Source organism: Paroedura picta, chromosome 8 (genome assembly GCF_049243985.1).
Source record: "Paroedura picta isolate Pp20150507F chromosome 8, Ppicta_v3.0, whole genome shotgun sequence".
Taxonomy (NCBI): domain Eukaryota; kingdom Metazoa; phylum Chordata; class Lepidosauria; order Squamata; family Gekkonidae; genus Paroedura; species Paroedura picta.
The window spans coordinates 42,946,598-42,973,560 of NC_135376.1; the positions used below are offsets into that span (position 1 = coordinate 42,946,598).

Consider the following 26,963-nt stretch of genomic DNA (forward strand, 5'->3'; position numbering starts at 1 on the left):
CCCGCTCAGGGGCACCGGGGCGGCGTGGGGGATGCCTGGCCGGCTCTACTCCCCCGACATTTCCCTCGAGGGCTCTCCCAAGGCGTCTCCCGAGCCCCGCAGCCCCCGGGGACTTCTGCCGCCTCCACCTGCCCTCTCACCATGCCAGGCCCGGGCAAGGCAGCCCCGTCCTTGAAGCGCCCCCCCCCCCGGCCCGCTGGTGACAAAACCAGGGGAACAAATCGGCAGCCCCTCGGCCCGCCCAAGCGCAGCGTGGAGCCGCGCGGGCCGTCAATCTGGCCCTTTGTCCCGGCCCCCCTTTTGTTCCGCGGCCCAATAAGCGCCGCTCCTCAGCCCCTTCCCGGCGGGGCCTTTCAGAGCCGACCCGGCCGCCACAATGGGCCGCTTTGCGCCGCGCGCTCCCCATTCAGGCCCTTGGCAGCCGCGACCGGCCCGGACAAGGGGATTACAGCGGCGGGCCCAGCGGGCACAGGCCCCAAACCGGCCTCCTCCCCAGTCCCCCGACGGCCACCCCTCCCGCCGGCCCGCGGAGAGCGAGGGAAGGAAGGGCGGGCGCTGGCCAAAGAGCAGGCCGCCGAGGGCGCGGCGCCAGCCCGGTTCCCCGCAGCAGTCCGGTCACAGCTCTGCAGCCCCCCGAGCGCCGCATGGTCGATGTCCGCAGCAGGCCGGCAGGCTCCCTACAGGCCGGTTGCAAGAGGCCGGCGGAACCACACCGGGTGATAAAGCCGCAGGCAGGAGCCCTCCGACCAGGCTCGCCACCCACTCAGCCCTCAGGCCAGCCTGCTCCGCCCCCGGACACTCCTTCCTGGCCCTGCCTCCCTCCGAGCCAAGCCGGCGGGGACACACGTTGCACCTGCTTTTATTGGATCCTTTAACTCCTGGAGGCGGCGGCGGCGGCGGCTATATCGATACACTTGAGATACAACGACAGGGAGGGGGGCTGGAGACTGCCTCCCCCCCCCCCCGCCCCGGCTTTGGCTTTGTACAAGCGAAGCTGCTCCACAGCGGCTGGCCTCCTCTCCTCTCCTCCGCCCACCCGGCGCCTTTCCGGGCGCTTTGGCGCAAGGCGGCCAGCTGGCAGTTCCAGGCTGGTGGCGACCGTCGGGACGCCGAGAGGGACCCGCCGCCTGACCGGGGTCGGGGTCGGACTGGCCCGCAGCACGTGCTCCGTCCTCCTGGCGGGGCTACCAGGCTCGGATGCCCTGACTGCAGGAGGGCCCGGCGGCCGCCTGGTGGAGGGGGGGGAGCGCTGCCGCCGCCGCCGCCGCCGAAGCCCCCCATGTTCACGTAAGGCCCTGCGGGCGGCTGCACCGACGGGCCCCCGCTGCTGCCCGCCGGGTAGCTGCAGCCGTAACCGGCGCCGTAGGCGGCCGCGGGGGAGCCGGCGTAGGCGTAGTTGGGGAAGCCGTTGTAGGGGTAGGCGGCGGCGGCGTTGTAGGGCGCGCTGTAGGCCTGCGAGCCGCCCAAGCAGGGCTTGCCGTCCCTCACGAGCACGGGCACGGCCACTCGGCGCGGCGGGAGCGGCGGCTGGGGCTGGTGCTGCGGAGTCCCGGCCGTGGGGCCGCCCCCCAGCTCGAGCGCCTTGTCCTGCCGCTGCCGCTTGCACTTGTAGCGCCGGTTCTGGAACCAGATCTTGACCTGCGTGGACGTCAGCTTGAGGCTGCTGGCCAGGAGCTCCCGCTCGGGCGCCGACAAGTAGCGCTGCTGCTGGAAGCGGCGCTCCAGCTCGAAGACCTGCGCCTGCGAGAAGAGCACCCGCGGCTTCCTCCGGCCCCGCGCCTTGGGCCGCTCCGACGGCTCCTCGTCTGGCTCCTTCCCTGGACGGGGGAGAAAGGAGGAAAGAGTCGGGCTGAGAAAGCGACCCCGCGGCTGCAGAATGCCCGTGCCTCACGCAGGGGAGGGGGCCTTTGAGAAGTGCCCTGCAATGCCTCCCGCCTCCCCCGCCCCTTGCTGCAGGCTGCCTTCCCGGGCCTGGCTGAGTCCCGTCTGGAGGAAGCGGGGGGGGGGGTGTCCGCAGAGAGCGGGTACAACTAAGAAGGGGCCGATTCCTGGCTTTCCTTTGCTGGGGCCTGGCCTGTGCTCCGGCGGCCACCGCGACCGGATCCGTCCGGAAGGGCCCCCAGGCCGTGGGCAGGCGGGACCCGTGGACTGTCTGGACTGTTGTGCTGGAGAGAAAGGCACCTCTGGGTGGGTGAGTGGGAGGAGCCACAGGAGATCAGACGAGAAGCCGGGGAGGGCAGACGTTTCCTTCTTGGTAAATCAGGGTGCTCTGGCGCCGGCAGGTTCCCACTTCCACGGCCGGCCCCGGGGCGAGGCTTGGCCGACTGGCGGTGGGAGGCCGCGCCGCTGCTCCTTGCCCCGGGAGAGGCTGCCCCCTCCACCGCACCCCTGACCGCTGGCCTTCGGGACTCGTAGAGAGGGCCGCGCCGGCGGCAGCCAGCCCGCGGCCTAGCCTCGGAAAGAAGTCTCTGGCCCGGCGGCGCCCAGAGGGAATGCTCCGCAGCCAGACGCGGCAGACTGCTGGGGCTGTCGGGAGGGGGTCGGGGACCCAAAATCCCCCCTCTCGAGGACCAGGTCCCGAGAGCGCAACAACGGAGCCAGGATTGCTCTCGGATTGAGCTGGGCCGCACCTTTTCGCCTGCTCTCGGCCTGATCCCCCTGCAGCCAAGCGAACAGGCCCCGATGGCCAGCCACCGGGACCCTGCCGTGTGCCTTCCCCCAGCCTCGTCGGCTTGTCTCCCGCTCTCTTGGCTGCCTAGCAGCTCGGCCGGACCGAAGCACACGGAGTGCAGAGCTCGCAGAGCCCGCAGACTCGTCCGCCGAAGGACCTGCTCACAGCGGCATTCAGGGCAACAGCTAAGTAAGGCCATGCTATCACCTTCTAGGAAAGGCTCACCGGGATTTCAGGCTCAAGATAAAAGTGGAAGAATAAATAGGAAACCGAGGCGAGGCCTCAAGAGCAGGCGGGGGCGACCGAGGCCCGGGGCGCCTTCGAAGCCTGGCTCATGGCCGCAAGTAGCTCTTTCGCGGTAATGTTCTGCGCCGTCCCTGCGCACTCCCTCCCCCCAACCCGCCTCCGTTTCCCCGCCAGGCCCAGCGGTTGGACGCGCCTCTCCCGGGGACTCTACTCACCCGCCTCGGAAGCCCGCGCCGGCTCCGGCTCCCGCTTGGCTTGGCAGGTGCCGCGCAGCACGGCCTGCACGTAGCTCCCGGGCGAGAGCCCCGCGTCGCCTTGGCTCTTGGCCGCCGCCATGGAGGCCAGGAAGGGCCCTTTCTCGTCGTCGTCGTCGTCGTCGTCCTCCCCGTCCGAGAAGCGGCAGCCCAGCAGGCAAGAGGCGTCCGGGAAGGCAGGCTCGAGGGGGGCCCCGAAGCGCTGCTCCAGCTTGAGGATGTCCTTGACCGAGAAGGGGGTGGAGGTGGCCGGACTGGGCAGCATCATCGGGCCTGGAGGGGCCCGGGCTGGCGGGCGGGCGGCGGGGAGGCCGAGGCGGCGCAGGGGCGTCCAGGCAGCGCGCCGCCTCGGCTGGCAGCCTCTGCGCGGACCAGCTGCCGGCTCGGGACAGGGAGCGGCGCGTCACGGGCGGGAGGGGCCGGGCCGAGCCCCCATTGGAAGATGGGCCCGCCTGAGCCGCCCCCCGCGCCAGCCCCGAGTGGCCGCCGACAGCCCGGACAGGCCGCCTCGGGTCAGCGGGGAGCCCGCGGCCCTCCGGACGCGCGGGCGCCTTCTGGGCGCGGGGAGGGGCGCCTCGGGCGGGGCCAAGGTAAGCGGGCCGGGACGCCGCCGAGGAGGAGGAGGAGCGGGGGCGGGACCGGCGAGCCCCTCAGCCCCTCCCGCGCTCTCCCTAGCCGGCCGCCTCGCCGCTCCTCCCGCGCCCGGCGGTCCCCGAGAGCGCCCTCCGCTGCCCCGGGACGCCGTCTGGGTTCGCCCCTCGAGTCTGGGGGCGCTTTGGGTTTTGGACTCCGGAAGAGCCGGGGCAAAAATGGGGCGGGGAGGGAAGGGAAGGGAAGGGAAGGGAAGGAACCGGCGCTGGTAGGGAAGGGAGGAGGCGCGCTGCCAGCGGCGGATCCTCCTGGAGGCGAGGGGCGCCGAAGGCAGGCAGGCAGGCAGGCAGGCAGGAGGGGTCCAGCGCGGGTGAGTGAGGGTGCCGACGGGGGGAGGGGGGGGAGGGGGAGGGGGGAGGGGGGAGGGGGGCTCGATCCACCACTGGCCACGGCGGCGGGGAGGATGATGCCTTAAAGTTTACGTGGGCGGGCGGCAGCCTTGCCTGTCTCCTTTCCTTTCGTTTTTTTCCCTGTGAGCCGGATCTTTTGAAAGAGTGAGGGGTCAAGGGGCAATTGTTGGAAATGGTAGGATCACAGCAGAAGCCCATCATTATCTTATTAAATACTCTGCTCCCGTTAGGGGTCGTTTAGTAGAAGTCTTCCGTTATTCAATATAATCCCGGTGTTTATGCAAGCCACTTCTGCCACCGCTAACATAATCACAGCGTTCAAGCAACATCGCGTCTGTTTTTCTGCAAGAGATGGTGGCGGGAACTACCGGCTCTGGCGCTTAAATCTGCCCGACAAATTCACGAGCGGCATGTGAATGACCCCGCCTGCCTCAGCCAGGGACCCCACGAGGAGAGGCAGCTGCTCTGTGCCCCCAAAGCCCTGCTGTGTCTCCTGTGACAGTGCAGACACGTGGAAGGTGGGATTGTTGTTGCTGCTGTTGTTATCCAACAGCTCTTTAGGCCTTTCTGTCCCGACCTGGAGCCCTCTGCGAGGTGATGATCAGAAGGGGACGGGAGGCTGCTGTGCAGAGTCAGACACGCAAAAGCAACTGGGTTTACTTCTGAGTAAATCTTCAGCGCTCCCCGCTCCAGGATTCGTTTCTTCCCCATAACCGTCTGGTTCCTCCACCGTTTTCTTCTTTTTAGTGAAGGGGAGGAACAACGTGATAAACTGAGGCCATTCCAAAACAAAGGGATTGAAACCGTTTCCTGTGAGTTCGCGGGCTACGAGGCCGCCGCTAGGATCTGATTGCAGCCCGTTCATTTTCTTCGCGCCAGGCTTTTGGACGGGGCTTTGGGCGTCTCCCTGGTCCTCCTCGGCAGGGTTCGTGGAGGTCTCCCTTCCCTTCCCTTTCTCGAGGTAGGGTCAAGGAGTGAAACTCAGCAGGGCACTGGGCCCGCCCCACTGATTGGGCGCCCGTTGGTTTTCGGCCAGGAAAGTGAATCGGAGCGGGCTGCAGTGTAGGGAGCCGAGTCCAGGGGCCTGAAGCGCCTCCCGGTGTGCCTGGCTGGCGTCTTGGGCTGCCGTTCCTCTGGCATTGCCCGTCTCTCTTGGCTGGAGTCGCTTTCTGGGCCGTGCTGCGCAGACCAGAAGACCCGAGGACGGCGCAGTCTCGGTGCCCACATGATCCATCCCGGCCACTTCCCACGGGTGTCCTGGAGCCCTGAGACGCCCAGGAGCCCCTTCTGTTTAAGTAGGGCAGCACACAGGACGGGCGAGGTGGGGCGCATCCACGTCCCACCGGCCTCGGGGGAGCTTCCTCGGAACAACACCCACCGTTCGGGAGTGTCGTGTCCTTTCACCGCCAGCCACCTTTCCTGGACCCGCCTTGCAGACTTTGAACCCAGGCCTCGATCCCGGCTTGCGCCGGTTGCAGCTACTGGCGCACCTGAAGCGGTTCTTTTCCCCAAACGAGCATGTTGATTTTGACGGGCACAGAAATCTCCACCTACAGAACAACCGTGGAAGGAAATCCAGTTGAAGCCAAACGTGCCAAACGTGCAGCTCTTACCGTCTGCCCGAAACCCGCGGAACCACAGCCGGGATTTCTTGCCTTTCCAGTCAACAGGCCTGGGATCCGCCGGTTGCATCGGGCAGACCTCAGGCAGGCAGCCCCGCTGGTCCGCTGCTGCCAAAGCCGCAGTCTTCGGGCCGTCCCTTGCCCCGCGCCAGAGGCCGCTTCCTTCGCTTCCCGAACTGGGTCTTGGAAGCAAAACCCCCGCTTGGTTTTTATATAGGCGGCCAAGCAGCGCCAGCGGTAGGAAGCGTGAGCTGCCTGTCCGAGAACCCGAAAGGGAGAGCGGACCCGATCCAAGGCGGGCTGAGCCGCCGTTCACTCGAGGCTGCCGGGGCCCCGCCAGATCAGCCAGCCTCCAAGCAGGGCGCTCCAGGCTCAGCTGCGCCCAGGCGGATTGGCCAGAGGCTGCTCCGCGGCGGACTGTTCCTTAGCAAAGGTACGTTGCTGGCGGACTTGGGGTCAGGGATTGGCCTGCGAAGTGCTGCCTCCCGTTTTGAACGTCTCTTCTCTTGCAGGGAGACCGGCCCGGGGGCAGAAGGGAGAGCGGCGGCGCCTCGAGGACGGGCGGGCGAAGGACCCCCGAATGGCCGGGCGGATGTCCTCTGCGACAGAGGCGCCCAGGGGAAGGCTGCATGAGTCGCCCAAGGGAAGGCTGCATGCTGTAGCGATGCATTGAGCATGGCCGCGTGCCTTGCTTGACTTTTCGCCGCCCCTTGATTAAAATAGACACACTTTTCAAGACCGTCTTTTTCTCCGTCCTTCGCCTGCCCTTGTAGAAAGAGCGTCCCATGGAGCCGAGCGGGACGCAGTGCCCGGCAGAGCTGCTTGGGGCTGGAGAGCAATCCTAAACGGGTCCACTCAGAGTCGGACTCGGGGGACTCCCAGGAGCCTTACTCCCAGGAAAACGTTCTGCGGGCTGCCCTGTTGGCACCCGCCCGCTCCATTAGCCTGGAGAAGCGGGAAGCAGCCGGCGGCCCCGAGCAGGGCGAGACGAGGAGCGAACCCGCTGGCCTTCGCCGGGCGCCACACCAAGCCGGCCTTTCTTGTGCGGAAGGCGGGCGGCCTGCTTGGCGCTCCGAGGCTCGCCTGGCCACCCCCCCTACCCCGGAGCCCTGCCTGAGGCCGGAGCCCGTCGTCGTCTCCGGAGGGGAGAATCGCCCCGGGAATGGGAAGCGGCGCGGCTGCCGCTGGCAAAACGGGCTGAGCGGGCTTGGGGGGCCTCCAGCCCTTTCCCCTGAAGCCCCTTCGGCGGCCGCCTGCTGCCCCTTCTTGTCCCCCGAGTCCCTTCTCGCTCTAAGCCAAGGCCCACCGGGCCCAGTGTCCTTGCCTCAGCCATCAGCCATCTGCAGAGCGCCTTGGAAGGAGTCGATCAGGGTAGGAGGGAGACTTGCTAAGGCCCTGCATTTCCAGGAGGCCTCATAGCAGGCCTTCAGACCACATATTTTTAGCATTTTTGGAGACCCCTCACAATCTGGAAATATGAGTATAGCTATACAGCTATAATCGAATGAAACTATTGTTCGTTTAGCTTGTGCATAAATGTAGCCCCGGAATTAATAAACTAGGATAGGAGCGAGTCCTGGTGCACTTCTGGAAAGTCACATCCAAACAGTCGCGCATTCCTTCCTTCGGTATTTATATAGCGCTGCCTGTTGCGTTATGAAGGGAAGGCCGCGGCTGTTGGGGCGCTGAAGGGGCACCCGGTCTGGCGACCACCTGCTCCCCGTGCGCCTAAGCTGGCTGGCCTAAAACTGTCTGTGTCCCGATCCCAGCCGCATTTTTCCAGTAAGGGCACCCGAGCCGACACTTTCGGGTGACAACCGTAGGAACGGAATTTTACAAGATATTTATTCTGCATTGTGAAATTCTGAAACTGCCTGGCGAGAACCGTGGCACTAAAATGAATCTAGTACAGCTAGATGCATTTCGAAAACGACTCCCGGAGGGGACAGGCGGCCTGCGCTTGCCCTGTTTGAATTCAGCCACGAAATCTTTCTTTCTTTCTTTCTTTCTTTCTTTCTTTCTTTCTTTCTTTCTTTCTTTCTTTCTTTCTTTCTTTCTTTCTTTCTTTCTTTCTTTCTTTCTTTCTTTCTTTCTTTCTTTCCCAGCGCGCTTGTGGGGTCGAGACGTGCTGTTAATGGTTATTGTCTCCGGCCCATTAGGCTGCTTCTTTCCAGCCGCTCCCTCGGGTTTGAGCGTTGCCCTGTTGTCCCAGCCTCGCTGCGCACTGTTTAGACAAGGGATTAAGGTAATGGATGGAGCCGAGCCGGAGCCCGTCCTGGCCAGGGGGATGGTAGCTGGCCAGCGGCCGCAGCCGGAAGCCCATTCTTTGGAGACGGTGTCCCTCTCGGGCTCCTAATCGCCCCATTAGCCCCTCGGGGAAGGGTGAGACCTGAGACTGTCACCGGCCTCCAAGGCCACTCCTCCCGTCCCTCCAGGGCCCTTCTGCTCGGCGCCACATCTGCCCCTCGGATCCCCTCTGGGGCCCCTCACTTCTAAGCCTGCCTTCAGTGGCCCTAGGCGAGCCATGCCGCTAGCACTCCCCTCCCGTCCCCATCTCCAGAGGGAGGGGGGGAGAACGAGGATCCTCGTCCCCTAGTGGGGCTGGAGCAGATGACCTCAGTTCCCTCCAAGAAGCTCTTAAGCGCCGTTTAAGAGAAGGTGGTTCCCCGGCGGCCAAGGGAACGTCCAGCCGTCGAGTTTGGAATTGTCCGGTGGGAGAAGGCGCGGTCTGTCTTGGGAAGGCTGCCGCCAATGTTGAGATCCCTGAGAATTGCTTGACTCCGACAGATGCCTGCCGCCTCAGAGACCTGGAGCTCAAGCCCGATCGGAAAGGGTAGGGAAGGGAAACCCGCTTCTGGAGCGCACGACTCTCCAGGCAGCAAGGGAGACGTTGAAAAGATACTCAAGCAGGTGGTGCCAACCAAGCTCCCGTTCAGGCCGGGATATTATGGCCTGACGGGTGTTCTTCTCGTGCCGCTTCCTCAGGCTGCCTGACGCGACCCCCACATTAGCCACCGCCGCCCTTCTTCCCTTCGTCCATTCTCCCCTCCCGACCCTTGCGGAGTGTCCTCGGAGCGAGGCTCCTTGTCCGGGGAACAGGCAGGCGGTTAGGCTCCCCGGAGGACCACGCAGCAGCTCCCATGCAGAGCCGTCGAGTGGGGAAAGGCAGGCATTTCCTCGGGCCTCTCCCTCTGAGCCAAAGCCGTTGACGTCGGCTCAATGGCACCAGGCATCTCTTTCCGCTGGGAAAACGCTCTTCCTTCGTGCAGCGACACTGGAGCTCAAGGAGCCGGGCCCGGATGGGAAGCAGCCGACAGAATTCTGCACGAGTTGAAAACGCGAGTGTGCGCGATCTTCCGCCATTTGGGCGCACCTGATGTTCGCACCGGGCCCATCGCGCCGGCTTCGCAGCCCGTCCAGCTGATGCTGAATCCCAGAGCCCAGCTGGTGGGTTTTGCTCGTTTGGTTTCGCCTTCCTGCGGCCACGAGCGTGGTCATGATCGCTGAAACGCTCTTGGGTTGTTCAGGGTCGATCTTCCTAGTTTCTCTTGCTGAGCCTTGGAGGGGCCGACACCGCAGGCGCGGAGTTCAGTCGAAAGACCCCCGCTGAGGCTGCTGCGGCCGCTCCTCCCCAAATGGCTGGCAGGAGACGGTGCGCATTCAAAATATTAATAACAAGAACAAAACAATCAATACACACTTTTACTGGCTCGCCTGATCTTAAATGGTGTGAGCATGACTCGGCCAAACCATGACTCTCATTAACTCCTGTGGGGGAACCAAGCTGATGTTTCAAACATCTCCTTTTGAAATCGGGGAGAAGCACCGATCCGTTGGCATGCATTCCCGTAAGAAGAAGAGGCCGTGTGGCACAGTGGCCATGATCATTGGACTAACGTTTGGGAGGCCCGGGTTCAAATCCCCCTCATGCGCTGGATGGCCTCGGGCCAGTCAGCCCTCTCACCCTAAAAGGGAGGAGAATGGCGCAGTCCGCTTCGGATGCCCGCTGGGGAGAAAGAAAGAATAAAGCAGGAGTAATCATGACAGGGGCTCATGGTAGTCCATGGACATCTGGAGGGCCGCAATTTGACTACCCCTGGAATTAGGGAAGCTTCAAGGTGCTTCACGTTGTCTGGATCTTGCCCTTTCGTTGTAGATTTCTCAGCTTGCCCTCTCCCCCCCCCTCCCCACTGTTCTTAATGTGAAGCTACTACCTACACAAACACACGGTGGGCAGAAAGGACATCCAAAGCAGAATGAGAACAACCCACCGCACATAATTGAAGCCAGGCATGGAAGAGAGAGCAGAACAATAGAAAAACGAGAAATCCGTGTTTGCTAGCATCACCAGTCAAGCAGAATCCATTTCAGAGGTAAATGGGAGTTTCGTGGCACCTTCAAGGCTAACGAAAGATTACGCCGGAATAAAAGCTTGTTCGTCTGGAAGGTATCACTGGACCAGCCCTGTCGATGTGCGCCGCCAGGGACTGACACGGCAACCCCTGGGGGACAGATTCCTTCCCAGAGATTCCCTGGGACGGCCATGAAACGGAACAGACTTCCGCGGGGGATCGAGGCGTCGCCTGTGGAAAGGCGCTTTCCAGCCCCCTTCCCGAGAGGCAGCGAAGCGCCCCCTCCTCCCTGCTGTGGCCCTTGGAGGAGCGCAGATCCGCGCCCGGAGGGGGCGGCAGGGTTGGAGCGTCCACCTCGCCCCCCCCCGCCCTGTTCCGTATTTACAGAGCGGCTGCCCTTGTGTAAACTCGGCCCGGGCCGTGGTTATTCTCAGACCAGTCTGTTTGTCGTTGGCTGTCAGCAGCGCCCGATGAGAAACTGCCCTTCCCGGCGCTCCGCCCGCGCTAATTTATGTGGGAACCGCACGGAGGGAATGCGGGCGGACGCGCCCACGGGGCCAGGAGCGCTGGCAACGCCGGGGGAGGCGCGCAGGGGCTGGGGGCTGCCAGCCTGGCCCCGGCTGAACTCGCAGGCCAAGAGCTCCGGCCCTCCCGCCCTCCCGCCCTCCCGGCTGGCCACGCTAGGCTAGGCGCTGGGCAGCGGCTCACCTGAAGGGCCCCAGGTGGCCCTCCGGGGAAGGATCCGAGCGCTAGAACTGGACCCCCTCGGGGCAGAGAACCGACTGCTGCATTTTTTGCGGTTCCCCTAAACCCTTTGAAGACTACGGAAAGCTTGGTGTCTTTGAGCTGTTTACAAAACTGGAGAGAGAAAGAGAGCTTGGTTAAAACGGACCGTGCTTTCTGGCCAGTACAGACACGCTGTTAGCATTTCTGACCATTTCCAGCAAAATTGTATTGAAGCAGCGCCTGTGAAGAAGCCCCTACTCTTGGGCGAGGATTTCCTTTGTTCCAGCACTCCTGTGGAATCTGCACAGAACACACCAAGACAGGCTTCCAGGAAACAAAATCAGAGTCCAGGAGCACCTTTAAGACCAACACAGATTTATTCGAGGTGTTTGAGTGCAAGCACTCTTCCTCAGACTAAGAACTGCCATCATGACAGCGGGAATATAAAGTTAATTCTGTTCAGAACATTCACACCAGTGGTCAAAACACAGCAAGAGCAACTCAGGGATGGCTTCAGCTTTACAAGTGAACACAACCCACAAGGAACGTGTTGCACACTCAAAAGAAAGCACTTAGGCAGGTATTCATCACACCAGTGGGGGTGGGCTGCAGGAGAAACCATGTTAAACCAGAGTCTCTCTGCATGCAGCTAGCTTACTCCAGCGCATCTGATCAGGGGGACGTTCCCCAGCTCAAGATGTGGTCCACAGCAGAGTGTCTAAGGGCCTTTTCACACAATACTTTCATTTCTCCATAAATGCTCCGTTGTCACTCAGTTTTCATGGGAAATCCAGATTTCTTTCTCCCAACTAGTATCTACTACAACACCGCTAATTACAATGTTGATACTAGAAAGAGTTTGTGCAGTTTGCACTATGACATTGCGTTATGGTTGCCTTTGGGTTAGTCCATCTTATTATGTTATCTGTGAATGCCACAAAATCTGGGGCATGTAGAATGATACAGTATCCAGGGGTGGCCCAACTGTGGCTCTGCAGATGTCCATGGACTACAATTCCCATGAGCCCCTGCATAGCAGGGGCTCATGGGAATTGTAGTCCATGAACCTCTGCAGAGCCACAGCTGGGCCACCCCTGTTAGCCCAATCTTGTCAGATCTCAGAAACTAAGCTAGCTTGGCAGTTGGATGGGAGACTCTCGAGAAAGACTCTGCACACAAAGGCAATGGCAAACCACCTCGGTTGCCTTGGGAATACTATGTGGTTGTCATAGCTTGGTTGTCACTTAATGGCATGCTATGTACACACAAACTGGAAAGGCTTAAGATATTGCTGCACTTCATTTTTCTTGCCATTGGGGGGTCTTTCACATGTTTAGTTGATATGTGATGAAGTGCGTGTAACGATTTTTTTTGAGCTCCTTACATCAGTGCTCTAAGTTCTTCACTTAAGTGACACATAATGGGCTTTGAGACTTCCATGTTTTGATTATTGTTCCCCCCCCCTTTGTACCAGCTGCAGGAACATCAGTTCTGGCCAGTTACCTCCAAGGCTTCTGAAACTTACTGATGACCGCTAGCATTTGGACATTAAGAAAACTGAGAGAAGCAATGTTTGATTAGGCCAGTGCTCCACCCAGTCCAACACAGTGTCTCACAGTGGCCATAAACCCTTCTCGTGGCAGGTCCACCAGCAGGGCCAGAACTCCAGAAGCCCCTCCCACTTGCCCCCCAGTACCAAGAACACAGAGCTTCATAGTGGCCTAGTGTTCCCCCTGTACCTAGTGGCTAATAGCCACAGATGGCTCTCTGCTCCATATGTTCATCCAATTGCCTAATGTACCACTGGAGATGGTCAGTGGAATTCCATATGAAAACTCCTTTGTGAAAGGTGACCAGAATATGTACTCTTATTTGGATGGTGCTGGATGGAGAACATGAGCTACTGAGACCCATCACAAGCCACCAAGCTGCTGCTAGGAAATGTTTGAAGTGTGCAATGAGCACAGTAGGATAAGTTCCTCTGAAAGGCATTAGGATAAGCAGGGGTTGCCACATGCCCAAGCCTGCCAAGACTCCTGTGATGATCTTTGCTTGCATTTTGGAGGTGCTCTTTTATTTTTGTTTTGTTTTGCTGGAGTTACAGGCAAGGAAACTCTTAACAGCTGCATTGCCCAGACTCTGAGCTACAACAGTTACTTAGTCCTCAACTTGTTGCACATATTTGTACCTAAATAAAGGCAATCTTAAGGTATGTACAAAAAAAATCTGTGCATATGGGGGAAGGAGATGATTAACTTTATCCGCTCTCTTTCCAGGAGCCCAGTCACCACAATCGTTCTACTGTCTTCTTTTTATTTTGAAACCAAGAGATTGGTTGCTAGCACAAAGATCACTTCCTCTGGCTGCTTTTGATGGTGGACTTTGGGTCATCAGTTCCCTGTCGAGTTCTTCCCCATCCACAGGCTGTGCTTTCCCTCCACACTTGCAAATTTCCTGGAGCTTCCCAACAAGAACTGGCAATGAACTCCTACCAGAATTTCTCTGTCTTTTTGGCAGTCATGCTCTGTTTTGTGAATAGTCTCTGTCAGAAGTCTCTTGTCTGCTTGGTCCTTACCTGTTGAACCTTGGTTATCTGCCTCTCCGGAAGGAATATCGATTATACCCCCAGGAACCTCTTCTGTTGTCTCGGTATTTCAGTAGAGTGTTCTGAGACCTGAAAGAGAGGCCTTGAAACTTTTGATCAGTTCCATGCCTAACAAACTTTGGCATCAACTTATCTCCCTGAAAGGGATAAGGTATTACTATGGTTTTGGAACGATAGTCCGCTGACCAAGCTCTTAACCACAAAACCCATCTAGCAGCTGCCAGTGAAGCCAAATGCTTAATAGCAACAGAAAGGCCAGGTTTGACTCTGTCCATGTTTAGAAATTAGTTGGTGGATGGAAGAAAGCCACTCATGTTACAGAACACCCACCTGGGTACCAGGTGATCCAAGGATCCACAAACCTTTGTGCTTTGATGTTTTAGCTGCTCATGGCACACTCATTTCCTACTCAGTCGTTGTCTCCTTGGATATCTCAGAGATGCTGAGTTATGCACATCCAAGTGTCTGATGAGGATGTGAGGCTTTATTTAAGAAATACTAAAGGACAAGACTTCAATTAGCAGAAAACAAGACATGACCCTTAGAGATTCAAACAGATTTCCCATCGAATTGTTTCCTATTTAATGTTGAGATAAAGTAGATTGTTTCCCTTCTTCATCATCTGATGGTAGCTTGGTTTCCTTCCATAAATTTCCTTCACCAAAACATCTACACAACATCCTTAAAGAAGGGAGAAGGGATGTTGAACATCACAACAAGGCAACAGTAAGGGATCTTCCTCCCATAAAAGCCATACTGCCACATTTAGAATGAGTTGTAGGTCATAATTCAGTGCAGCCATGCACTCCAGTATGAAGAGGGCAGATAGAATATTTTCCTCCTCTTCACCGACATTCCAGCAGTGCAATGCTAAACAGCATTACATCTAACCCTTCCCCCTGAACTTTGTACAAGGTATCTCCCTGTAATAGACCTGGTGTCTTGGGATGCTTTCATCCTCCTTGGAGCCCCTCTACTCTGTTTAAGGATGACATGGTGCTCCCAGGTGAGGAACTGGCCTTCTCAGATGGGGCTGAGATCAGAAATATTTTTGTAACCGAAGTAAAGACCCCCCCCCCCAGAACAACCCCCCAAAACAATTATTTCCTTCCTACTTTTTAGTTTTTTTAAGTCTCTCATGAAGATGGAGATGATATTTCTTTTGGAATTTCTGTCCAAAGTTCATATGGCCGCATAGTAAGGCCAACCCTGGATTTTGGTCAAATGGATAGAAGCCATGGGGGAATTGCAAAGGGTTAAATAAAAAGGGAAGGGTGTCCACATCTGAGAATAAAGGTGTTTTGCCAAGTTGAGGATAATAGACGAGCTTCTGTACTGCCATAAAAGAACACGTAAAAAATGGTGTTGGAGAACAGAGCAGAAACATGGCTGTGTATAGGCACTATATCTTGGGCTGTGCCTTAACCATACAATAAACATTGCATTAATCAGAGCTCCCAAACAGTAGTTCACAGTGCAATCCTAAACAGAATTACTCCCTTTAATTCCATTGACTTTCCTTTGACTTAGTGGCAGAGCGCTGGCATGGAGTTCAGAAGATCCCTGGGTTCAATGCCTGGCTATCTCCACAGAAGATCAGGAGGTATGTGAAAGGCCTTCATTTGAGACCTTTGAGAACTGCTAAAAGCAGCTTGAGGGACCATTTTTATTGAGGAAATGGTGTAAGGAAATGGAGAAAAGATAAAACCTCTTTTCAGGGCTGTCTTAACAGCATTATGGGCCCCTGGGCAAACCAGTGTGCTGGGGCCCTTACAACAATCACTCACAGGAATAAAAAGTAAATGGTCAATAATATTAAACATATATGACTACAATACTAACCCAAGGATACTAAATCAGAGACAAATCACAGTGTCCATTTATAACACAATAACATTGCAGCAAATATTATTTTATATTTTAGTACAGTCTAGACTATTGCATAATTGTATTTATTTATGGCAAGTCGCTTAACATACACAGGTTAGCATGGGGCCCCTAGTGTCCTTGTGTTAAGACAGCCCTGCCTCTCTTCCACACTCTCAAGCCAAATTGCCTCCTTATCTCTGGTTGCTCAGCTGGCTTGGAGAAAACTGTTTTTTGCCTTTGACAGAGGCTTAATATGTGGATATGACAGGTGAAGCTTTTCAGGGCATGGAGGCAAATAACATCACATGGTACATAGCATTAGCCCTCTACTAAAGAGACAGGCATTTATTTCTTCAATGTATATAGCACCCTCCCAGCAGGCCGGCTTTCCCTCCAGGCAGTTGGTAATGCTATCTAGGCACCAGGCCTGGTTAATTCTTGCAGGGGAATGAAGCGGTAGACTGGACTGGAGATGCTCAGACTGCAGGTGGGGAAATCTCCCTTTGAAATGCTGCCCTATGTTCAAACTATCTGCAGATACAAAACCAGCACAACAGACAAAAAAGGGAAGGAGCTAGTTGCCAACTGACTTGGAGAAAAATGTCCCATCCTTTTAAAAGAAACTTCATGAGATGGGATTTTTTGGTGAAGTGATTTCCCTCCATGACCCAAAAACATCAGCTGCCTATTTCTACACCTTGACCTGGATAGCTCAGGCAAGCCTGCTCCTGTCAACTCTTGGAAATTAAACAAGGCTGACCCTGGCTAGTATTTGGATGGGAGACCCTCAAGGATCGGCATGATAGTTCAGCCAAGGAGCACAAGGGGGCTTGATGCAGAGGCAGGAAATGACAAACCACTTCCAAATGTCTGTCTGTCTGTCTGGCTGCCAGACAGGTCTGTCTGTCTGTCTGTCTGATTTTTTGCCTGCCATTCCTGGACCAGGTCAGCTCGTGGCAGTTTACAGTAAAGCCCCCCAAAACAATAAATAAAATAGCAGTACAATCCCGTGTCAGCATAACCCCCCTGCTACAACCCCCCTCCCAGCTTACTAGTCCAGAACAGCCCCCCCCCCCCCCCCCGTGCCTCTGACCCTGGGTGTTCCTGGGCATTCTGAGGAGGGGCCCCAGATCTTCCACATCCCGGCTTCAACCAAATACCTGGTGGAAGAGTTCCATCTTGCAGGCCATTTCTAATAATGTTCATTTCTACACATTAAGAAATCACAGGGAGAACTTTTCTCACTGTTATGCTAATATATATAATTTCTTGTTTGGAAATTTGAAGGCTGGGTCCTCCACCTGCAGTATAGGGCAGTCAGTGCATTTTCTGGGCTTTGCTACCTCATCCTCCCGCACATATGAACTGGGCCAGAACTGGGGACATGAGTACATTTTAATCCCAAATAACTCTCTTAGACTGCAATTGCTAATCCTTCCTCTATTTTAAATTCCTATAGCACTGCTCACAAGTTGGACATACTTTGCAAAATTAATCCAATTAATCTGTAGTGGCTGGTGAGAAACTTCTGTAAGTAGTGGAGTTTGGCCCCAGCCCCTACTACAGCTGATGTGTAAAAACTGTGCTCAAAATCATATTACAGTAGTGTGAAAAGGTCGTATTATCATTAAATCGAGGCAGGGAGGAAATGCTTTCACCAAGGAGCTGCTGCTGCAATTTTATATGGAATGTTTCATGCCAGTTGTATATTCAAGTGACACAGAGCTCCCGATTTACAGGCAATTAAAAGACAGTTAAGCCATTTCTCTTCTGAAAAGAGCATTGCAAATAAATCACATTTTAAGAGCTTGCCAGTTTTTTGAGGGGCCCAACGCCCACCAAGCACACCACAGCTGCTGCTCACACAGCCTACCTCTTAATCGTGGGTGAAAGAGGAGTGTGCTGACTGCTCAAAAAGCCTGTCCCCCAATTTCTGCCTCATTCATGGCCCCAGAGCACTCACTCTAAAAGGCTGAAGTAGTCCTGAACGCAAGATAAATCTTCGGAACCTTTCATTGTGTGGAGAAAGTAAAAGAAAAGCTATTTATCATTGCATTTGAAGAAAGCTAAGTCCGGCTGTTGGACATATTTTCTTTAGGAAAGGGAGGTATGTCTACTTCTTTAACAGCAGGAATACAGGCAGAAATTAAGCAGGTGCAGCATTTTCTCCACAACAGACAACAGGAAAAGCTGCATGTTGATTTTTGCTTATCAAGCAGCTCTTAAAAGCTCAAGTTCACAAGTTGCAGTGAACAGATATATAATGTGTGTATAGCTTACACTTGATTTTTCTTTGTATGGGGCTTATGCCCCCCGCAGGGCTCTCCACTCTGCGGGTATGAATCTACTGACTGTCCCGGGCCCCCGGGACATTCGTCTGGCCTCGACCAGGGCCAGGGCCTTTTCGGTCCTGGCCCCAACCTGGTGGAATGAGCTCCCGGAGGAGCTAAGGGCCCTGTCAGAACTACTATCTTTCTGCAGGGCCTGTAAGACGGAGTTCTTCAGCCAGGCCTTTGGTTGAGGCCAGGGCAGAGCCTGGGTTCCATCCAAGATCCCTAATCCATCAGACCAGTTTTTCTCTCCTCTCTCTCTTATAGAATTAACGTCCAACCTCTCTCTGAACAAGAGGGGAAAGTGGGGAGAATTATAGAATAGAATGCCATCTTTTTATTGCAATAATGGGGTATTTATGGGCTTTTATGTGATTTTACTTTGATTTTATATTTTATTGTGAACCACCATGAGACCTTTTGGCGAACAGTGGTATATAAATCCAACTATAAACAAACAAACAAACAAACAAACAAACATTAACTTCCCCATTCCATTTAATGCACAGCAAAATGCGTGAATTAAACCTCATGTTTATGCAGGCACTGATCCTTCACTTTAATTCCAAAGGGAACACCTACTGGCTCTTTCTTACAAATAGATGTGTATGTGGTCACTGTAACATGTGAAGAGGGCTAGTGTAGCTCTCCATAAAGTAGGTGCCAATTGCAATCTGCACAGGAGCCCACTGTGCATGCTCCCAGAGTGATGTTCCTGCACAAAACAGAAACACACAATCCAGGGGAGGAACCATGGCTAAGTAGTGACATATCTGCTAGGCATGCAGAAGGCCCCACATTCAATCCTTGGCAGATTGAAGGTGATGTGAAAAACCTTGACTTGTGACCATTGGGAGCGGCCTGGTCAGAATAATGGCATGGAGATAAATAACATCCAATTATGCCTCTCTGAAAGGACAGGTCATTTTTCTGCAGGCCCTTTGGCAACACTTTGAATGTTCCTTTGAGCACAAGGAGTCTGGGACAGGTCATACAGTAGTGCTCCTCCCTGAATGCCCCTTTCTCCCACAATGAGATCCAGGCTTTCTGTAGCATGAGAGAGAAGACCCCTTGCAGTGGGAGAGTAAGAGACAACGTGGCATGCAGTTTTGCTGGCCTTGTGCTCTTAGAAGGTTCAAGCAAGTAGCAGCTCAAAAATTAGCCGAGGAGGCTGCTGCCAGAGTTGCCACATGCTCTGCTTTTAACAGCAATCTGACACAGACAAATCACCAGTGGATATGTCTCTTTCAACAAAATTGCTTCTAATTTGTTCAAGGAATCTAGCAGAGTATACCTCCTCATATCAAGAAACATACAAGTGCTATTAGTAATAAGCATTACTGGGGTAGAGTTTTGAATATGTGATGAATGGGTTGCACTAGTGTGTGCAAATGTGTGCACATGCGTTCTATTTACAAAATTCAAAGCTCAGTTCCAAGCAATTCTTAAACAACCTTCAAAGATAATAGTAACCAGTTTGGGGATAAAAGAGGGGAAAAAAGTAGAGCTAAAGTTTCTGGTGCAGGTTTTTATTTTTTTGGGGTGGTGGTGGTTGTGAAACTAGGAGGGGCCCTAGTTTACTGTAGCTGCTGCCTATGGAGATGACAGCTCAGTACAGACATTTGAGAAAGAGGATGTAATTGGGATGTTGAAGAAGTTTGTGTGGGTGATGAACATTTCCCTTCATCATTCATTGTTTGGAACGGTGTCAAATATTTTTCCTAACAGAGGTTACATGTAGTTGCGTTGGTCCAAAGCAAAATATAAAACTAAAAGTCACACAATGCTACTTATTAGGAGTTGAACCAACTCCAATGGCACAAAATAGAGTGCAGGTTTTTGTGTTCTTCAGAACTCTTCCTTATGTTGGATTTTGGTGGGGGGATCGGTGTCTCATGTGATGCTCTTAAGGCCTAGATTTATACAGCCTTAAGGCCATGGTCTGTCACACAATCTAGAGACTATCCCCCCACTCCTTGGATGTTATAACACACTCTGGTCTTGCTGAGTATTAACTCTTTGATTTATATAACTGATGCAATTGTAGAAGATATTAAATGAGCATTGGGACCTCTTTTCTTGGGCCAGTTCCTTTTAGTAACAGTAGCCTGCTCTACAAGTATGCCAGGAATAGATTGTACCAAGGTGGTGGTAATATTTTTGAATGCTTCATTGTATTAAGTTCCCTGACAACAAGACTTTTTGCAGAAATAGTTGGGGTAGGGGAAGGGGCTCTATTAGTTTTAACTTCAAATCCATGTAGGATCTGAGAAGTTAAAACACCCTTCTTGCCTCCCCATAGACTCAAACACCCGCCAAAGGAACATCAACACAGACAAAGAGCTAGGCTACACAATTTCATCCTTGATGGGCTGGTTTTTTGTTTGCTTTTTAAAATATGTGAAATAAAATAAAAGTACTCTGCCATTTTAAAGAGTAACACAATTTATTTAAAGCTCATATTGAAATAAGTGTTGTTAGTCTTTAACCTGCCACGGGACTTTTGTTTTACTTTGCTATGACATGGCTACTGCTTTGCAATTAAATTTGTGGTGCTGCCTTCAAAAGTAATACCCCCACCAGTAGTCTGAAGTGGTACAGCCTCTTTCTGTCACATAGTTAGATGCAACCGCAGTCTGTACGATTTCAAAGCATTCTGTATTATTTGTTAGGCAGACCAGAAAGCTAACTTCCCTTTTATAGATAGACCAACAGAACTCCTAGGGATTGCTTCAGTGTCTGAGCTCTAAGGGATCTCTCAGCTATCTAAACCATCACTTATTTAAAAGTCCTGAAATGGTACACTGTGCCATACATCAAGGAAAACAGGTTGCTTGTCCACAGACTCGCCATCCAGAAGGAAACCTTAAGCAAAACACAAATAATATATAGAGCTGCTGGGGATGTGCACATGTATGATTATTCTACCTTTAAAAGAGAAAATATTGCATTCTCAGAAATCTTTTCCAGTAGGGAACTGCATGAGCTTCAGTCAAAACTGAAGTGCTCAGTGAGAGAAAACCCAAGTCTACTGCTAAGTTTAGCCTTAATACTACTGCCAATGGTAGAAAAAAAAGTCATGCCCCTTTAATAGACTGAATGTAATGTTAGCAGCCCTAATAGGTCAACTAAGCCCAGGCTCACCAGAACCTGGGAGCTAAGCATGGTTGGCCATGGTCAATTCTTGGGTGGGAGACCATCAAGGAAGATGGAGGCTCCTATGCAGAGAAAGTTCTTGCCTGGAGCACCCCTGCATGGCGTAGCCATGTGTCAGTTGTGTCTTGATAGTACTTTCTTCTTCTTAGTGAAATGTTATTTACCAGGTACAGTTCTTTACTTCCATCTCCTGAGAAGCTTCAGCTGCCCATTTCCCTATATAAAAGCTCTGTTAGAAGGACAAGGCATTTTTATCCTGGTTTCTGGCAACCTTAAGGAAGAGTTGCAAACATTAATGGAATGGCTAGAAAGTCTTGCAGGTAAAATTGGGATAATTATTAAGAAAATGGCTACAGCTCCACAGGAACCTGCCTCTCAAGAAGGGTAGTAAGCCCTAGCCATAAAGAAGCAAAATGAAAGGCAAGAAGAATTCTGTGCTTCTTTATAGACTCTTTGATGGATTCCGCATGAGGAATTTGCCCAAGCACAGCCTCTCATTGCTTGTGGGTTTTAGTGCTGCTTCCTCATGACGTCGACAGCAACCCATAGCGGGTTTCCATTAAGTTTGCTCCGCAATGAGGGAAATTGTAAAATCCCAGTTCCCCTTTCTTGTCATTCTGCAAATTGGGATGCAAACAGGACCAAGCCTGCCTGAAGAGAGAAACGTACAACAGTCTTGGTAGTGTTTTGCCCGCCACCTTCCCCACCCTGTTTCTGGATTAGAAAAAAGGCGATTCTACCATTATTTGGCAGTATTTTTTCTTTAATCCCATATTAATTAAATTTGTTCTTTTTCTCACAAGCAGGAGATTCTGGGGTATAAGTACAAATGTTAATCTGAACGCTACTGATCAAACATTCATTGACTACTCCTGAGAACCAGGCAAGTCCGTGGTAGTAGAAAACAGGATGTTTTGAGCCTTCCACACATTCCAGAGTCATTTCAAAGGATAATCTGGAAACTTTTAAGCACGGGGCCTAGGAGTTATTCTCAAGGTGCTGATGAAGTTGCCTAGTATTTTCTCATGGTAATAAAGGGGGGTGATGTGTAAATCCCACCAGTTAACAAAGAAAATATGTAATGCCCATTCAGGCTAATTTTTCATTGTGGTCCTCTTAGCTTGTGCTCTCTTCTCAATTAACTTATCGGCTGTGATAGAATTTTTTCACTGGTGACTCCTTATGTCTAGGGTAGCACCTGCACACATAGCCACACCGTTCACCCACAGATGCCCTCTGCAGAAATCCTGCTGACTGGGTGGAAAGAAGGAACCATGTCCTTGCAATCAACCTTTGGGTGACCTTCCAGAAACATTCTAGAAGCCACTGGGAAAAAAAGTCTTATTGTGTTGTCTAGGAGTTTCCAAGGAATTAGTCAGCAGGCTGGAATTGGGCTGCCTCCCCCCTCCATCTCTGGAGCTGGACCGCTCTGACAGAAATGTTGCCAGGGTGACAGCAAGATGTGATGGATGGACAGAGAGTTGCTGCAGAGTGGCAGGGCTGCTGGTCAGTAACCCAGGCCTGTGTTTATGCGAAGGAAGAGGCTGTTTCCTGGAGTGAACATAATGCAGCTCTAAAAACGGCAAGGGAAATACATCATGTGAGGGGAGGGTTGCTGGGGAGCTGAGGACCAGAGTGAGCCTCCAGGTCAAGGTGCCTCCGACAGGCTTTTAAAATAGGCTGTTTGCGTGAGAGTTCACTGCCGTTCCTCTATAGCCCCCTTGGCAGCCCAAGGCCTAGCTGAGATTTGGGGAGGGCCAAGCTCTGAACTGCCTCTTTCCAGGACTTGCTGATTTATTTAGAAAATAAATAACTAGCAACTGACTATTGTTTAAGGGCTGTCAGTGACAATTCCTCCCTTGTGCATTGGTCTTCTCTCAGACCCACTGCAGATGGAGAACCACTCTTAGAGACCCTGTTTAATGGACAGAGTTCATCTGTCAAGGAAGCAGCAAGATGGATTTTGCTCTGACTGGAACACTCTCTTGCCCCACCCATAACCTCCTCTTCCTTGGCTGCCTTTGGCCTCTGTCAGCCCAGGAGGCAAAGAGTTCAGTACATCAACCACTCTAGAGGAAACGGGGTCTCCTGTCGCCTTGTGTACCCCACAGAGCCATAGAGCATTTTATTTTCATACAATCTAATTATGTTATTTGTATCTTTTCCTGTTTTCTGTAAACCGACCTGAGCCCTCGGGGAGGGCGGCATATAAACAAACAAACAAACAAATAAATGAAAGATCTGTACATGTTTCTTGCTCTTATGAAATTTATCTGAGACTGTAAGTCAAAAGAATAATTCAGACTTTCCTTTAAATCTGGGATTTTATTGCACCAGCATCCCCAAGAGTGATGCTAGCAGAACTTGTGAATGCTGTCCTTACACTTGAATTACAAATAGTTTTCCAGTCTGAGAAGACACTATTTGTGACCTTATCCTCTCCTACCTTTAGACAGAATGAGAGCCCCAAGCAAGTCTAGCACTGGACTGGAGATGTACTACCAGGACAGATCTGCAAGAGAGGCATGCAGATGATATCTCCTAATAGCCACATGGGAACACTGGCAGCAACCAGGCCATACTGGCAAGGACTGAAGCTGTCTCTGGAGTTCACCTTCTCCTGGCATGAGCAGCGTCCCCAATTCTCCTTTCAATATCTATGTCTTTCCGTTCTTTTTAATGTACCTATGTGAATTAGCAAGCAGGAAAAGGGATAGTTCTAGACCATTATCCTACCTGGGTGTTTGATAATTAGTTCTTAGATAAAATTTAAGGTCTGCTTTACAGACAATAAGCATAAGAAAGCCTAGTAATATCAGGTGTAGTACTGTGTTCCCCAAGAGCCTCTTGTGGCGTAGAGTTGTAAGGCAGCAGACATGCAGTCTGAAGCTCTGCCCATGAGGCCAGGAGTTCAATCCCAGCAGCTGGCTCAAAGTTAACTCAGCCTTCCATCCTTCCGAGGTCGGTAAAATGAGTACCCAGCTTGTTGGGGGGTAAATGGTAATGACTGGGGAAGGCACTGGCAAACCACCCCGTATTGAGTCTGCCATGAAAACGCTAGAGGGCGTCACCCCAAGGGTCAGACAAGACCCAGTGCTTGCACAGGGGATACCCTTATCTTTACCTTTAGGCTTCCATAAAGCCAGAGTGCAGTTCATCACTTTCAAGAATATATTCAGTTGACAGAGAACTGTATAGCCAAAATTACAGACAGCAGAAGGGGGAGGACTTAGTATAAAGAGAGGTCAGAAGATCCAGTTTCCTGGGACATTAGAAAACTTTCTCACATTGTAGGGCACAGATGGAAAATTTTCTCTCCAGTAGACATTTATTACCCTGTTGTCAAATTCTTATGACGTTCAATGGGACTTACTCCCAAGAACATGAATGCAGGATTCTTCTCCTAGCCTTTCTAGCCGGACAAATCCATCTAGCTCCTTAGCCTGCCCTGTAGTTCATTTTGGGGTTCCCTGCATTCTGTTACTATTCACCTATATAACAGGTAGTGAATATACTACCCTAGAGCAAAGGAGAGATTGTGGAGAATGGGCTGGCAATTACCAATCCTATCCTTATTCTGTTGAATTTCATTATAAAGTTCCAGTTAAGCTACATCAGAGGCAAGGTTATTCAGAGTTGCCCTTGAGATTGCTCTAGAAACTTCAACTGGTCCAGAATGCAGCAGCATGACTCCTCCTCACAGGGACCCAGTGGAGAGCACATATTCATCCTGTCCTCTCAACAGCTGCACTGGCTTCAGATTGAAGACTGAATCAGGTTTTAATCTTTAAAGCCCTAAGTCTGGGACCTTCATATCTGCAGGACTGCCTCTCCCCTTATGTCCTCCAAAGAGTATTTACATCTAGTGATCAAAATCTGCTCAGAATCCCCAGCCACAAAGAAATCAGACTGGCCTGGGGGAACACTCTACCTGGTAAGATCAGTGTCCTGCAGTACCTTCAGCATGGCCTGTAACACAGAGTTGTTCCGCTGGCTTATGATTGAGGTACATTTAATTTCAGCTGGCCTCCCTGCCTCCCTGCCTGATTCAGGTCTATTAAGGAGTTGACACATTTCTAGATATTGCCCTTCCTCTTTGATCAGACAGGATGTAGGGCCATGGAAACAGTGTTGCGTTGATGGAAAGTCATATTTTGTATTTTATATTCTTCAAATCCATATCTATAAGTAATTTACTGGTAAGATGTATATGTAAATTTTATGAAATGTTGAATTGTATGTTGTAATTTGTTGTAACCTGCCCTGAGAAGGCGAGCTAAAAGTACAACAATAAATAAAATAATAAAAAGTTTTGCTTTCAGACTGTATTTCCAATACTGTAGTGTTTAATAGGTTTTTGCTTCCACTTCTGCCTTCCATAGGCATTAATTCATTTTCTGTTCTAAATTAAATGCAAATATATGTCTCCTGGTACTGACAAGATATCACCTGATAAGCACCCTGATGCCAGATTACTTAGCTAAGTAACATGCAGCTTGGAGCAGAGCTGCAACTACTTGGTTTGCTTGTGACTCCTGAGCATCTTCTATGACCAAATATGGGGTTTCTGTCCACATGATTCATCTAGAGGGCACATTAACTGAATTTATCCTTCAGAAAAAAATGAAAGTTAATGAATAATATTTATTTTCTAGATCAATTTTAAGTGTAAAGAGAACTTTTCTGTTTTCCAACCTGACAATGAGACAAATATCTTTAATTATACTGAGAAATGCAATTTTCAGAGTATTATGTGGGCGATTTTTCTAAATACCAAAGTTAATTTCTGTTCAATAAATTAGATGTGGGGAGAAGAGAAAAGGGGTTTATTATGGGGAAGCAATGTCCAACAGTATTGCAAAGCATCTTCATTTGGTTCTGTCATAGCCATATTACAGTGCAGACCTATTATAACTTATCCACAACTATCTGACCTTCTCATTGCTCCCATTTCTTATTTTGAACCCCTTATACAAACAGGATGTTACTCACCCTGTTCTTTCATCCTAAAATAATTTTATTACATTATTTTCTTAGTAACATGATTTAGTGTTGTTGAAGTTCATTCCCAACGCCTATCTGAAGATTTGAGCTCTAGACATCTATTTCAGCTCCATCACACCTCTGCAGCCAGATTTGGTGCTGGTAGGAACTCCACAAGACCTCTCCCAATGGGGCTCTGGTACTGTTATTAACGCCCCAGACCAAATTACCTTCAAACCCAGCTCCCATCGCTCCCCCAAATTAATAGTGGGAAGGAGAGAAATGTCTCTATATCCTGATGTCCCATGTATTTCATCATCTGACCAGGAATATTTTTATTTGTCCTGTACAAATCTATTCTCTCAAGAAGTCCAGTTTCTCCAAATTCAGATTTTTTTTTTTGCTGTTTTGGAGATTCCCTCTGCTTCATGCTTGGCAGGCAAGGAGAAGCTGATCAGTGGTGTCTATTTTGACAGTTGTGACTCCAGGCTGAGCATACAGCACTGAGCTAAGGTCGTTTCCGCCCCCCCCCCAACTTTCCTGGTTGCCAATGAGAGGAGTGTTGTTATGAACAGTAAATATAATTAAGCAGCAGGGATATTCCTTTTGAAAATTGGAGGATGCCAGCAAGCAGAATGTTCCCAGTCTGTGGTAGGAGCAAGACATGACTCTGCTTGTCTGGGAGGATAGCCTGGAGGTCTCTCTTCCGTAGCTGAATGAGATATTGGGCTCGCTTGCATTCTCCTGTCAATCTCTGCCAACTATTGGCCAAACACAGCATCTTGTCTGGTTAGACAAAGGGAAGACATGGGTGTTTCCTTCAAGGAGGTTGAGGCATGCTGAGTGAAGTTCTAGGAATGAGACTGAGTCACTCAACCTGCAGAGATCAGGCTCTGTATTAGGAGCCTGGACTTGCTCTGGCTGAAGTCAAAGGACGCTTTTGCAACCATGAATCCAGAGTGGGGCTGAACTGTAAGGCCACATAGCCAGAGCACTGCCTCCTTGTGGTGGAACTGGCAGCCATTTGAACGAACAGCCTCAGCAGTCCTGAAAGAAAATCTGGAAGATGCCTAGAATTCTCTCTCATACCGCTAGCATTTTTCTTGGAAGAAGATTAACACTATCCTAGTTGCTGGAAGCAGAATCAT

At 52.0% G+C, this 26,963-nt stretch overlaps 1 protein-coding gene and 1 long non-coding RNA gene across 3 annotated transcripts; one reads left to right on the forward strand and one right to left on the reverse strand.

The window, feature by feature from the left end:
- Positions 1–1,053: 1,053 nt before the first annotated feature.
- On the reverse strand, positions 1,054–3,755 carry NKX2-3 (NK2 homeobox 3). Its single transcript, XM_077349401.1, is given in 3 exon segments — positions 1,054–1,238; positions 1,240–1,817; positions 3,133–3,755. Coding segments are annotated over 3 exon segments (939 nt in total). The 5' UTR covers positions 3,440–3,755; the 3' UTR covers positions 1,054–1,184.
- Positions 3,667–25,094, forward strand: LOC143843404 (uncharacterized). 2 transcript variants are annotated; one of them, XR_013233548.1, is made up of 3 exons: positions 3,667–3,761; positions 15,008–15,080; positions 23,285–25,094. It is a non-coding gene; the product is annotated as an uncharacterized LOC143843404 (long non-coding RNA). The 2 variants fall into 2 exon arrangements; XR_013233549.1 differs by lacking the exons at positions 3,667–3,761; positions 23,285–25,094 and adding exons at positions 4,071–4,132; positions 21,636–21,822.
- Positions 25,095–26,963: the final 1,869 nt, after the last annotated feature.